Source organism: Xyrauchen texanus, chromosome 24, assembly GCF_025860055.1.
Source record: "Xyrauchen texanus isolate HMW12.3.18 chromosome 24, RBS_HiC_50CHRs, whole genome shotgun sequence".
Taxonomy (NCBI): domain Eukaryota; kingdom Metazoa; phylum Chordata; class Actinopteri; order Cypriniformes; family Catostomidae; genus Xyrauchen; species Xyrauchen texanus.
Window position 1 is genome coordinate 37,332,147 of NC_068299.1, and position 15,440 is coordinate 37,347,586.

General features: G+C 36.5%; 1 protein-coding gene across 1 annotated transcript; it reads right to left on the reverse strand.

Moving 5' to 3' along the window:
- Positions 1-2,181: 2,181 nt before the first annotated feature.
- On the reverse strand, positions 2,182-14,880 carry LOC127617453 (pleckstrin-like). The gene is made up of 9 exons (XM_052089425.1): positions 14,807-14,880; positions 10,962-11,117; positions 10,696-10,877; positions 9,646-9,737; positions 7,960-8,144; positions 7,408-7,512; positions 5,966-6,049; positions 5,782-5,854; positions 2,182-3,950 (listed from the first exon to the last, which is right to left on the reverse strand). Exons 1-9 carry the CDS (start codon positions 14,846-14,848, stop codon positions 3,811-3,813), a joined length of 1,059 nt encoding a protein of 352 aa, XP_051945385.1. The 5' UTR covers positions 14,849-14,880; the 3' UTR covers positions 2,182-3,810.
- Between the last annotated feature and the right edge of the window lie 560 nt (positions 14,881-15,440).

Below are 15,440 nucleotides of genomic sequence, written 5' to 3' on the forward strand. Positions count from 1 at the left end.
AGTGTGGCCTTCTTCCAGGGCCCCTGACCTAGTCCCTGTCCTGTGGCCTCCTTCCAGGCCTCCTGACCCAGTCCCTGTCCTGTGGCCGCCTTCCAGGCCTCCTGACCCGGTCCCAGTACTATGGCCTCTTCCCAGGCCCCCTGACCAGCCTCTGTCCTGTGGCCACCTCCCAGGCCCCCCGAACCGGTCCCTTTTTTTTCTTGTCTGCCCCTCGTTGCCCCCTGGACTGCCTGTCTGCCCCTCGTTGCCCCCTGGACTGCCTGTCTGCCCCTCGTTGCTCCTGGACTGCTTGCCTGCCCCTTGTGCCCCCATGGACTGCCTATTTGCCCCTATTGCCACCTCGGACTTCCTGATTGCCCCTTGTGCCCCCTTTGGTCTGTCTATTTGCCCCTGGTGCCCTCACTTTGTTTCTTGTGTTTTTTTGTCATTTATTTTTTAGGATCGTCTGGAATCCGATCCTTTGGGGGGTCTGTCATGTTCACTGTTGTCTTTTGTTTTGTGCTTTTGTTGAAGTTTAGTTTAGCTCCTGTTTTGGTTTTTGTAGTCCTTTTTGTAGTTTCTTTTATTACCTTGTCTTGTTTCACTGTTCCCTCTTGTTTACCATTTTCGTCACTTTCTGCATTCCTTAGTTTTCACTTTTGTCCCTTCTGTAACTCCATAGTCTCCTTGTTAGCGTTCGTGTTTTCCGTCATTGCTTTCACCTGTCCCTCGTCAACTTGCCACTTGCCTCTGTTTCTTCCCTCGTTATCTTGTTTGGTGTTCTGTTTGTTCATTGGCCCCTTAGTTCTATGTTCATGTGTATATATATCCTGGTTTTTGGTTTAGTCCCTGTCTTTCGTTGATTGTATGTGCCGTTGCATGTGTTCTCTCTATGCGTGTTTACTCCAGGTTTCCCAGCCCTCCGTGGATGTTCTGTCTCCTCGTGTTCAGTGTTATGTTAGTTAGTGTCTGAGTTTGCTTTTCCCCTCGTGGACTGGTTTATTTGCTCCAGTGTTTGTTTGTTTTGGTACTGTAATAAAGCTGCATTTGGATCCGCACACCCTTCTGCCTTTCCCTTATTCTCCAATCATTACAGTTGTCACATTGCAATAAGGTATAATTATGGCAAACACTCCAGTGGAAATACTAACATCTTGAAATCCACTGTGTAAAAATTGATTGATAAAATTTCAAAGAAACCGGAAAGAGGAAAAAAAATTATTAAAAAAAGGAACAATATTTAAAAAATATATATATTATTAAAAATCTCACTGTTTGATTTTAATACATTAATATTTTTGAAGATAGGCCTACTCAAGTTATTCAGCCAAAAGTAGTGAGTGGTTTTCTCGTTTCCTTGTTAATGTTGTTCGATTAATAGCTTTTGTATGACATAGCCCACTAGACAGTGCTCAATTCGGTTACATGTACACTTCAAGTCCGACATTTTGGTCTTTTTCACTGCAGAAAGCCCTTTCAGGTGCGGCCGTGATGTTCAGGTGTAAACAGTGCTTGAGGCATCCTCCACAGTTGGTGCCAGATCTGCAGCTGCTGTTCAAGATTTTTATGTGTGATTTGATTTGATGGGAGTCACGAGAATCTCATTAGCCAACCATGTTGATAGATAAAAATAGGGAAGTAGCGAACACATATGGTAGGAAAATAGCGCAGTAAAATTACAGTTACAACATTTACAATGTACTCAAGTAAAGTAGAAAATGTTTAAACTACTTGAAAAAGTAAAATTCTTGGGAAAAAGTAGTTAATTATAGTAACGTGAGTATTTGTAATTCGTTACTTTACACCCCTGGAAACAGGTGCTTTTTCTTAACTTTGATTTAGTTTCTTTATTAATAATTGTGTTTCTTTATCTGGATCACAGCAACTACAATTTGGATGATTAACTACTTTCAAACTTTGGATTTCATCCAATTAGTCCTTTAATTAAGTACAAGACCGGTGAGGCCTTTGTTAGAGGTACCACCTGGGCCAAAACTTGCAACAGACTTTCACAAAAACACAATTTTAAGCATCATCGCTAACCTCAGTAACCTTTTGATGAAAGTGAGTCTGTGCAGTCAGTGCAAGTAAGTCACTTGTCCTTGTGCCAGTCCCTTCGTGGTTGCAAATTTTATGTCGTGGAGCATGGAGAACTTTTCTTCCCTGTCAGTAAGAAAACTCTCAAAGTCTGGAGTTCCAGGTGCCAAAGGTTAGAGTTTATTGAGCAAACCAACAAACCCGAGATGTCAGCTGAGATCTGACTCTCTTGGTCAAAAACCTTCATTTTTTATACAGTTTGTTATCTAGCATGACCTCATATCTATGCCCTATTAAGGTTTTTTTAGCCACTGGATACTGTCCACCACCATTATTTCATTATACGTCTTTTAAATGATGGGAACCTGGCTTCTAGTCCTTTTTAAACAATAACGTTTTATATTCATTTATTATCAAAGCACCATTTTGAGTAAATTAAATGTAACAATCTGATCATATTACGGTCATTTTTATCATTGGTTGTGTTAATATTTAACCTTGTTCCCAGTGCTTTCTTGTATCATTGTCTGTGCTACAACTGAGTGCACAGTGTGTTTCTTGCATAATACTTTTAGTTTCCTCATATGCCTTCTCCTGGGTCACACATAGTCCAGGCTATTCTATATTAGTACTTTTCTACATTTGATATATAAAAATCTACTATAAAATCTACTATATTCTACAGAGCTGAAATATGCTTCTGAAAATCATTGTTTTGCTCAGCAGATGAAAGAATGTCATACACATCTGACATGAGGGTGAGTAAATGATGAGAGGACTATTCCTTTAATACTAGATAACTTGTTAGTTTACATATAGTTAATAGTCAATTAGTTAACATGAACATATAATGATCTGTTTTTTGTTTTAAATCAAAAGATTTCAAATTGTACCACGATTATTTATGCATCTGGACTTTTACATCTTTAGTGTAAATGTATTACATACTATTGGCCCTACCCACTAGACCTGATGGTTTAAGGGGTTAATAAAAACAGGAATCATCTCTTATTGTAAGTAAACATATAGTGACCCCAAAATAGTATTTGTCCACATTTGGACACTTAAACCACACTTCAAAATGTCTGAACTTCATTGAATTAGAAACAAAATATCAAACTAAGTGGCATGCACCCGAAAACCAAAAAAAAATTATTATGCTAGAGCTTTTCTTAGCCATTTTTGCAATGACATTTAACCAGCTGGTGTGATGAATCAATGTGATTTTTTAGCCGATGTACTGTATGACCTCTTTATCAGTACAGAGCACAGCAGGGCTGAGCTGATCTGACACATTTTTTTCTTGCATGACCTCCTCCAGACTGCCTGTTGTAACATATCTTTCTTTATTCGACCAACTCATGTAGATAAACAGGAAGTATTATGCTTAAAATAAAAACAGGAAACTACTGGACATTGTAGGTTCCCTTATCAGTTTCCACAGTGTTGACAGTTCTGGATGGGTTTGAGTGCTAGTACAGTATCTTTCACAATGGGGAAACAGTGAAAAGCCCACATCCTGTCACTATAGTAAGAATGTGTATTAGATGATAATTAGAAAGCCTCTTGTTTTATGTTAATGATGAAGGAAAAGTAACAACAAATTAAAAAAATAATATTGGTGGGGGGAGGGTGCTGAAAGGGGAACATGTTTGATGCGTAGGCAAAACTGTGAGTTTCAAACAGGTCCTTAACATAAAACCCTGCATATATTAACAGGCATGACTCTTCAAATTAGTTTTTTGTTCTTCAAATTACAGGATAGATTAGGACTGCTGCTTGAGTCTTATATGGTTATTTGCCACATTTTGCCACACTTTGTATGGCTTTGATCCAGTCTGTGCACTCATTAGTTGAAGCTGCCTGCAGGAAGTAGTGTATCTCATCTGAAGTGATGATTTCAAAGAGATTCCCAACAATATCGTGCCTCTTGGCTGCAGGAGTTTAGAAGAGGAGACAAAAAGATTATAATATTATAGTAACATTTGAACCATTCTTGGTACTGATTAAAATCATCAAAAATAAAGACATTTTACTTTAGTAATTCCACTTATTCCCAATATTTATTAGATTCTCATTTCTGTAATACATAATTTTATTACAATACTTATACCATTATACAATAATGTTTTTATTTAAAAATGGATTTAAAAAAACAAAGAAACACAACCATAATTTAGAAAAACTTTACAGGGGCGGGGGGGAGTAGCTAAATTGTCAGAATGATGTCACTGGCAATGCAAAAAGTCTCAGTGGACCTAAAGGCTTAATTTGCATAAAGAAAAAAATATTTCTTAATTATTTATTTGAATTTTGGTGTGAAATATGTCTAGGACAGGTTTGGTGAGATTCAGCCAATTAATGCCATTAAAGTTGCGCAATATTTCATTTATAAATCAGTAGATGTTGTGTGATCAATGTTGGGTAAGTTACTCTTTACTTCGTAATTACTTCTTTAAAATTGTAATCAGAATACTTTTGATTGCTTCATGGGAAAAGTAATCACATTGCAGTTACCTTCTAAAACACTTTTCACTGAGGGTTTTCTTTTCTGCTCAATAAATAAAAAAATATTTCCATATTTGCACATTGTTCATAGTCGCACACAAGTCATACACTCATTTGGGGGCGCACCCCCTTCACCTTTCACAGAAATGCAAACAGACGTACATGTGAACTTTATAAATGTTTTTTAAATGTATTCTTAACAAACAATATTATTTAAGAAATATGTGTAACCCAAGTATTTAATTGAAAGTCAATAACTGTAATCTGAATACAAGAATTTAAATTATGATTTGTTACACTACTTTTTTACTAAAAAGTAATTACACTACATTAACAAATTACTTTGTAGTCAGATTACACTCAATGCTGGTAATTATTATGCTTCATTACACAGCTCTCTAGAATACTCGATTATGATTGGTTAATGGCGCCATCCAGTGGTCAGATATTGCTCTGTAACAACCGCACATCCAGGGATTTAGATGAATCAGACCGCTGATCTGAGTCCTGCGAGCAGTCTCTCCTGCTTCTTGGATCAATGTGTGATCAAATAATTTAAACTCAAATCAATGTTTCATGTGCTTATATTTATTTATTTGGCAAGTAGTCTTGTAATAGACTGAATATTGAGGAGTCAGATAGTCATTTTTCAAAATAAACACTAACAGGACTCCGACGCAAACCGGAGGTTGATTTCAGCTGTTCAGGGATTTCTTTCTTCTCAAATTACATAATTTCATTGCAAATAAACATTTTATATCCATGCATTTATTTATTTGGTTAGTTGCCATGCAATAAGCGGGATAATGTACAGTCAGCTGTGTTCCGTGTGTGAAACACTAGCACATACTCAGAATTATTTTGGTTAATATAGAAACTGTTGTATTGATCAAGTCGCGGGGTGCGTTTACATCAAGTCTCTATGTGTGTATGCGTGGGTATCTGTGTCAGTGTGTGTGAGTGTGGTGTGGGTCAGTGCGAATGATAGAGGGAGAGCAAGGAGGCTTTTCAACAGAAATGAAAATAAATTGAATATATTATAGAATTTTTTTGTCATTCTTATCTTATGTACTTAGCTAATGTCTTTGTATAAATTGATTATTTTGCTGTGGTAGCCTGTACTGCTCTGTGAAATAATTGAAATAATTTGGTGTATTGATATGGAACCGTTATGTGGTCAGGACCTACTAAGAACTAATTCATAGGGGTGCATTTACATAAATATTATATATTCACAACATAAGCTAGTTGTCATACCGTCAGGCACATATTCAACTGCAGTCACAACTGATCCACGCAGGTGAATGGAACCAAGTGGATCTTCCTCACCCTTACAGAGAAAGACAGACAGACATTAGAAAAATAAAAGGCTTTAATTCTGCACGAGCACAAGAAGAGAGAAAAAAGAAAGATCTATCTTTGAATACAGAAACATGCTCACCTTTGTTGGATCATAATAGTGGATATAAGCAGGATCATCTCTGAGGATAAACTTCCGGACTTTCCAGTTCTTTCTTCTATGACCCTGTTTAGGAGAGAGAGAGAAAATATATAAGTAAGGAGTGTCTGAAGACATCTATTGTAATATGTAGTATCTGGATAAATCTCACCAAATGCCCTTTTGTAGGTCACATTTCACACCCCAAGTAAAATCTATTTCTGTAGAAAGAATCATTTTAAATGTATGTAAAGCTTGCAGCAGTGGTTGCCAGAAATTGCTCTTTATTTTCCCCTTATTCATGGACTTCATTTCCCAGGATGCACCTTTGTTGATTACCCTCACCTGCCCTCCATCTTCCACAGCTGTTCCCTGTTCCATCATCCTTCTCTGTTTTCCCTCCCTCATGGTCAGTTCTTGTATGCTAGTTTGTTTGTTAGCATGTTAATTTTAATGTTACATACATCTTTAACCAGCAAACTGCTGTGACATTTGATTTTCCCTTTTTTTCATCTTTATGTCTTCTTCTGAGTTACATTAATAAAATAGTCTGCTTTTGGATCCACACTCTCCCATCTCGTCTCTCCGTGTGTGAGAGACTTTTTTTCTTTATATATATATAAAGAATATATATTCTTTATATATATACATATATACACAATAACTTGTCACGAGGAGTGATCCGTTCCATTACAATTCAGCACAATTTCTTCCCAAATTACCGTAATGCATCCTGACATTTTTCTTTGGAGTTTTAGGTATATTCCTCTAAACATTACTGAATTACAGTGATGAGAAACTTCAGAATCCTAATAATAATAAAAATAGGAATTACAAAAAAGCACAAGACATCTGGATGCATTACAATAACAAGAATGGGATTACGGTAACCATGTTTTTTGGCAGAAGCCACAAGTTTAATGCAAACCATAATGCTACTACAGTAATAAGGCGTTAATATAGTAACCATGTTTAATTTTGTTGTTAGTATGATTGTACTATAAAATACCATGTTGATACTATGGTTAATTAAGTTAAACCATGGTTACTTTGTGTAAGGTAGGGTTAGGTTTAGGGGGAGGGGTTGGTGTAGGGTGGCCGTCGGACCCTAAATAAACACACTGCATTTATGCCCCTATTCTGTATGTTAGTCTTAAATTAAGGGTGTAATAGTATCTCCCACTATTTGCACCGGAGAAGCCACAAATAGACACTATTTGCACTTAGTGCAAAGAAGATACTTTTGGTTGCTATTTAGCATCTGTCTTTCTTTTAGATCTATTCTGTCAGCGGTCATACACACATCCAACCACCAACAAGCTAAACAAACCTTGCAGTTAAATACCTGCATGGATGTATACCCAGAGATTTCAGCGGGACAGTCAATGGAGCTCTCAAAATGTATTTTACTTTAGACTGTATGTCAAAGCAGTGCAGATTCTTACCTGCTTCATCAAACAGCCCTGTTTGACTATTGCACCTCTGAACTCCTCCTTCACAATCGCATCATCATCGCTGGAATATCCCTCACAAAAAAACCCACTATCTGCCTGCAAATCAACAAAAAAGTATTTTTGCTTTAAATAGAGAACTACATTCACATTATAAAATACAGTATAATATGGCCAAGTTCCAAAACTTAGTGAGCTGCCTTGTTGTCTACTGCCTACCTAGGCTTACATAGCCAACATCTCGCAGAAATTAAATCTAAAAAGTGACTGATTTGGAACACTCAACCAGTCCTGGCTCCAGAAGGTATAAAGTGGGCCATAGGACCATCTGGGTGTGGCTCTCAAGGTTGGCCAAGCTCATGATTGGGTGAGCCATATGAATTGTGTTTGTCTTAGAAGGCAGCACAATCATGCTGCATGCATTTTGGCACAGCATTCGTGTCATTAGTGCACCTTTAATGTCCTAAAATTCTACTTGTGTAGGCAGCTCACTAGGTTTTGGAACACATGCCCTAGCAGCTTGTGATTTGGTGATTTGTTACTCACAAAATAATAAAGAGCTTCTGTTTGGTCCAAGAAAGCACATTCTGCTCCTTTTTCTGCCCCGTATTTGGAAATCTCTCCCGCAGGCTGTAGGAAGCCCTCATTGAGCAGTCCAGTGGCCAGCATCAACCCCTCAGCTCTGTTCCTAGTCTTTCCTTGAGAGATCAACCAGTCAATCACGGTGTTTCCTGTCAGTAGATCACCAGAAAAGATTTGAGTGGATGTATACAGGACGTTAAATTTGGGCCACATTCAACTGCGGTGTGAATGTAGCCTTAGAAAGCCACTCGCCCCAACAGACACCAACAAACACAGATCAGTGTGATCACCCCGTTGGTTTTCGTTGGCATCTGTTTTCACAGATTCAACATGTTTAATCTGCATTTGTCGGGTCTTGGAATGTTTGAGCAGTCTGGTATGACTTTCCAACAAATTCTGACATAATCTAACTTCATCCTGAACTGTTGCCATGACAATGAGATAAGCGCTCCTGTCAACCACACCTGCACTGATAGAGCATGAGAAACACAGTCAATCATGAATAATCACATTTTTGTTGAGAACTTGTTAAAGAATTCCATTCCTTTTTAAAGAAAACATAATTTTATGTTAGTGTTGGGTTCAGCAGTTTGTGTAGATGACACCCATGAGGGATTATGTACAAATAGGCAAGAAAAGGACGGAGATTAAAGGACGCTCTTTTTTCAGAACTATCTGCAACAGTATTAAATATTCACTTTCACCACATTTTGTGGACAAACAAATAAAATTGTATTATATGATATATTACAAACATTATATATATATATATATATATATATTTTTTATAGATATATTCTGAACAGGATTCATTATTTTCACACTGAAATTTCATGAGAAGCAACTGGCTGTCAAACACATATTGAGCTACTCATAACACATAATCTACACATGTGTAATTTATGTGTATCTTATGTGTGTTTTCACAGACACTTGAATGCTTTTATACTTTAATACTTGCATATTATAATAGAACAGTAGTCCTATCATACTGTTCATGTGTTGTACTTGCTATAGTTGATTCTTTGTTAAACAGAAATGTCAAACGTAAATCAAGTCAATCACTGAAACAACAGCACAACATTGAGTAAGAAATTGCATGTATATTATGTATGTGTATACACATATAAAATACTGATAATTCACCATTGTTGATAATTCATTATTGAATTACAGAAAGTCAATGTAATCTAGTATTTATTTTTATAAATATAGTACTAATTTCTCTTGTAAGACAAGAACTATAATCTATATATATATATATATATATATATATATATATATATATATATACATATATATATATATATACTCTATATGTATATATGTATATATATATATATATATATATATATATATATATATATATATATATATATATATATATCATACCCTGATTAGTACTGTTTCCATATCCTTTTTTATTCCCTTTCATACATGTATTCTTAGAATACACATTTTAGCTTGTTGCAATGTGTCTAGATTATAGTTCCTATATATGAGTCATTGAAAGGCAGTTTGAAAGTCTTTCCTTTGCATATAGGTGAGATGGTTCTTCATTTTCTACTGGGGTTGTGAGTTCAGTGTTTTCAGTCTAGGACTGTCCTTTAAACATAATTAGAATATTACACATAAAATTTGATATCTTACCTGTGAAACAGTGATTAAATTGTCTTTTATCCTTCTCTAGCTTCAGCTCTTTAACCCCTGTGTCTTGATCTTTCATTAAAACATACAGTTCACTGAAGACAGACAGGAAAAAAGGCAATGTTTCAAAGGTTTTATCATGTTTAACGAGTATTTAAAACATTATTGTTCATCCAGTTCATCCGTCTGTTCAGCCGTCATTTTGTTATCCAAGCGATTTAACAATGACCATGTTTAAAAGCAGATCAATTTCTGATTAAGGTCCATATTAAGTCTTTGTTGTTTTAGTTTATTTATTTCGCCATACTCTTGTTGACATGTTGGAAATGTAAGTACATTTATCAACTCTTGAAAGTTTTTTTTTGTTCACATTTTTCCTCACACTTTTTAAATCTGCTTGTGTCTCGTAGCACTAAAATTTTTATTTTATTTAGACATTTGCACGTACTGTATAAATGAACAGAAAATATTCCAAATTAAGTGTTTATATGACATACACCAGTTATCTTGTTGGATGTCTAGAAATTGGAATATTGGTTTAATCGGGTTATGGCATCGGATTAACAAGTTTACATGAAGTGTTTGGTGTAATCTGATTGCAAAGTAATTAAGTAATGTAATAAAATTACTTTTTAAAGTAAAAACGTAGTGTAAAACATTCGATTTATTTTATTTTTGTAATCAAATTACAGTTACTTTTAAGTCGATTCATTACTTTTACGGAAATCTCTTGGATGCATACATTTCTAAAATAAAATGGTTTAGTGATTTAAAACTAAAGTAATTAGTACTGTGGTTACTTTTAACATGAAGTAATGAGAAGTGTAATACGATAAAACATTTTAGAAAAGTAATTGTTCATTTGTGGTGGATTACTTTTTTTAAGTGCACAACACTGTTAACATGACTGGAATTTAACGAAATTCCGAAATATTAATCAGTATTTCATGTGCATGTAAACATGGTCATTGATCTGATTTATAGATTTTGCCAAAGACATTACAAGTATTTCATATCTGATGCTGTTTTAGAAACTGAATCATAAGAGGTTACCTGAGGTTAACATTTTCCGGTAATCGAATGGATCGTCGCGTTGACTTCCTGGCAAACGTCTTTCCCCCCTGTAAACATGTGATTGCTCTCTTGATGTCTTTCACCCAAAGCTCTCTTTCCTCTAGGTGGGTCGCTTGAAAGAAATGGTCCTGGTTCTTCGCTGTGCTGACCTTAAACACTAACTGTTGTGAAACATATTGAAGACATTTATGAAATAATCCAGATAAGTCAGCAGTATTGGTTTTCAAGCCACAAGATTTCTTCACCGTTCTCTTATTGAAATCCTGGCATGGGCTGGTCAGAGCTGCTCCCTTCATAGGGATCATTCCCTTTGGACTGCTGTCTGTCTTCTTTTTGTAAAATTCAATAGCATCATCTGCTAACACCACCCATAACACCTTCCATGACTTCAGCACTGTACCCTGCAGAATAAAAGAACACTTTACTGATCAGTCCTCCTTAAATGACTTCTATAATGTAAATACTGCTGACTGCATACTAATACACTAGTATTATCAGGCTAAGAATACTAACACGGTAGTTGGTGTCTGAAGTAGGGTGAGAGGTACAATTGTAACCGGGGACAACTGAAATGCACAGAATTTTTCAAACTTTTTATTTTTTTATCCCTCCTTCTATAAACTAGTCTTTCTCAAAAGTTAATATTTATATATTGCAATTTGCACATATGTATCTGTGCCAAAATAAATTGTCAGAGTTATTAGGGGAAAAAAAATTGTCTCCAGTCTCCCCTAGAGATAGTAAACTAGTTCTGTGCATTTTGTGAGATTTATCTTTCAAATACACTGACGGTCAAATATTTTGAATAATGTACAGATTTTGCTGTTTCAGAAGGTATATATTATACTGATGTATAAAACAGCACCATAACTATTTGAAAAAAGTAATTTTTGATCAAATCTAGACAGCAGCATCACTCCAATACCTTATCCTTGAGTAATCATGCTAAATTGATCATTTTTTGCTAGAAAATCACTTGCTATTATATCAGACACAGCTGAAAGCTATTTGGTTCATTAAATGAAGCTTAGTTTCTTTGTGTTTGTTTTTGAGTTGCCACAGTATGCAATAGACTGGCATGTCTTAAGGTCAATATTAGGTCAAAAATGGCAAAAAATAATCAGCTATCTCTAGAAACTCATCAGTCAATCATTGTTTTGAGGAATGAAGGCTACACAATGCTTGAAATTGCCAAAAAAAACTGAAGATTTCATACAAAGGTGTAACTACAGTCTTCAAAGACAAAGGACAACTGGCTCTAACAAGGACAGAAAGAGATTTGAAAGGCCAGATGTATAACTAAACAAGAGGAGAAGTACATCAGAGTCTCTAGTTTGAGAAATAGACGCCTCACATGTCCTCAGCTGACAGCTTCATTGAATTCTACTCGCTCAACACCAGTTTCATGTACAACAGTAAAGAGAAGACTCAGGGGTGCAGGACTTGCATAGGGAAGAATTGCAAAGAAAAAACACTTTTGAAACAGAAAATCAAAAAGAAAAGGTTAGAGTGCGCAAAGAAACACAGACATTGGACAACAGATATTTGGAAAAGAGTGTTATGGATCTTAACCCATTGAGCTTTTGTGGGATCAGCTAGACCGTAAGGTCTAAGGACTGCACTGAGAAGTGCCCGACAAGACAGCCGCATCTACGCCACTTTGGTGAATAAAAGTACCAATTTCTTTCCACAAGAGCAAAATCTGTGTATATTTCTTATGGCCTCTATCTTCTGTGAGACATTTAGCTTTTAACTCCATTTTCCATTTAACATTTTACGGATTTAAAGCCTGCAATATGTCAGCACTGTGTGCAACCCAAAAATCGAATGGATGGTCATGTTTGTTTTCTTTACTTTAAAATATATTTTTAAGAAAGACTTAATGAAAAATAAACCACATTTGCCTACAACAACCAAAACACACACACAATGAGCCTGTATTGTACAACAATAAACCTAACAATTGACAATATGAAATGAACAACTGTGACAAACTCTACGTATAAAACACTGACACTCGCCAAAATTGGCAACTTTAAAACTTTGACTTGAGTCCTAATCCCATTGATGTGGCTGTAATTTGGATGGAGTTTTCTAAACATTGTCCATCACTGAAAATATTCACAAATAACAGCTGCACACAGACAGTATGAGTGAAGAGTTAACATTACATTTTTTATCATTTTCAGTTCTCTATTTTAGATGACACGTGTTCACAATACTATTTCACTTTCAGCTGCCAGATCCTGATGTCCAAATTACCCTGCATTTCATACACCGATCAGCCACAACATTAAAACCACCTGCCTAATATTATGTAGGTCCCCCTCATGCCACCAAAACAGCTCTGACCTGTTGAGGCATGGACTTCACATGACCTCTGAAGGTGTCCTGAGGTATCTGGCACCAAGACGTTAGCAGCAGATCCTCTACTTTGCAAGGTGTATGGATTGGACTTGTTGGTGCAGCACATCCCATAGATGCTCAATCTGGGGAATTTAGAGGCCAAGTCAACACCTTGAACTCTTTGTCATGTCTCTCAAACCACATCTGAACAATTCTTGTAGTGTGGCAGGGCGCATTATCCTGCTGAAAGAGGCCACTGCCATCAGGGAATACCGTTGACATGAAGGGGTGTAAGTGGTCTGCAACAATCTTTAGGTAGGTGGCGCGTGTCAAAGTAACATACGCATGAATGCCAGGACCCAAGGTTTCCCAGCAGAACATTGCCCAGAGCATCACACTGCATCCGCCGGCTTGCCTTCTTCCCATAGTGCATCCTGCCGCCATCTCTTCCCCAGTTAAACCGCACACGCACCCAGCCATCCACATGATCTAAAAGAAAATGTGATTCATCAGACCAGGCTACCTTCTTCCATTGCTCCATGGTCCAGTTCTGACACTCACATGCCCATTGTAGTTGCTTTCGGCAGTGGACAGGGGTCAGCATGGGCACTCTGATCGGTCAGCAGCTACGCAGCCCCATATGCAGCAAGCTGCGATGCATTGTGTGTTCTGACACCTTTCTAACATGGCTTTTTCAGCAAATTTGTGCTACAGTAGCTTCTGTGGGATCGGACCAGATAGGCAAGCCTTCGCTTTCTACACGCATCAATGAGCCTTGAGCACCCATGACCCTGTCGTCGGTTCACTGGCTGTCCTTCCATGGACATTTTTTGGTAGGTACTAACTACTGCATACCGGGAGCACCCCATAAGACCTTCTGTTTTGGAGATGCTCTGACCCTGTTGTCTAGCCATCACAATTTGGCCCTTGTCAAAGTTGCTCAGATCCTTGTGCTTGCCCAAATTTCCTGCTTCAAACACATGAAATTCATGAACTGATGAAATTCATGATAATGGTTTTAATGTTGTGGCTGATCAGTGTATAAGAAATATTGCAAAATCACAAAGTTCACTCTTCTATAAACAACCCTGAAGAGTTGTAACATTTGCTTCGTGTTTATTTCAAAAGAACCCTACAGGGTGAAATGTGAAACTGGAAAACTAAACTTGTACAGACATAAGTGTGTATTACATGCTGCTATTCTACTTTTGGAAAGGAAGCAGGATATTTCTACTTCTCCCAAAATTGACCAAGCTTTGTGGAAAAGATGACAAAACATCAGCACATAATATCAGTGTGGTCAGTGGCCAACATTCAGTTGCAAGAATAGCTTATCTTTTGTTTTAGTTGAATCTATATCCTCGTGTTGTTATAAATATGTATCCGACTTTGAAAAGGGAGGTAAAAGGCTGAATGTTAGGGACTGACATTGTATGGAAAAAAGATGCAATGATTGTGAATGGTGACTAAAGATTTCAGTCTCAAGCATTCTGCCTAACATCTCCTTTTGTGTTCAAAGAGAGATAGAAAGCCATACAGGTTTGGAACTAAACGATGGAGAATACAATTATAAAATAATTTCCATTTTGGATGAAATATGTCCTTAAACATCAGGTGCATAAGGGTTCAGCTTACAAAAAAAATAAAATAATTTCTTGTGTTCTATGTAACATATCATACAGCATGTCATAGAAAAGCTGTTATTGTACCTCAGAAGAATGGAAGATATAATTCCATAACTTACCTTTTTCACTAAGTATCCCTCTCTTATCGTTGTGGGTTCCATAACTAAAAACAACTGCTTATCTTCTGTCTTCAGCAGGGAGTGGTGAGTTTGAGAGTCATACGCTTCAGGAGCACAATTTATGCCGCTGACGTTTTGATAAAAGGGAAGTTGCGCATTGCTTGACAGGCATCTTCATGGTCAGCTAGTTTCCTCTATATTTTCAACCAACACAACAAATGAGTCAAGGGCTAAATTATAGCACTTTCTGTAATGATTATGAACCATTGAGAAGCTCATATTTTGTGCTTTTTTCTGCAGTAATATTTTTGAAACTTGAAAGCATAACATCAATTGAAATAGATTTTTAATCTCTTTACACAACTAACTTTAATCTTTAGGCAACTAAAGAACCCTATATATTGAACTGGTTCTTGATAAGAAGGTTCTTTACTTTGTATCAAGTTATTGTTCATAAAGGCGATGTGTTTCTGTGTCATCAGCATCACCAATCAGAACTGCAAATTTAACAGGGAACACTTCACATTAATTACAAAGGGGTTTATTTATGACTTAACTAATTTACAAATGTATTATAAATAATTGAAATGTGGTTATAACACCATGCATAAAAAAAGGAAACTTCCATGCAATA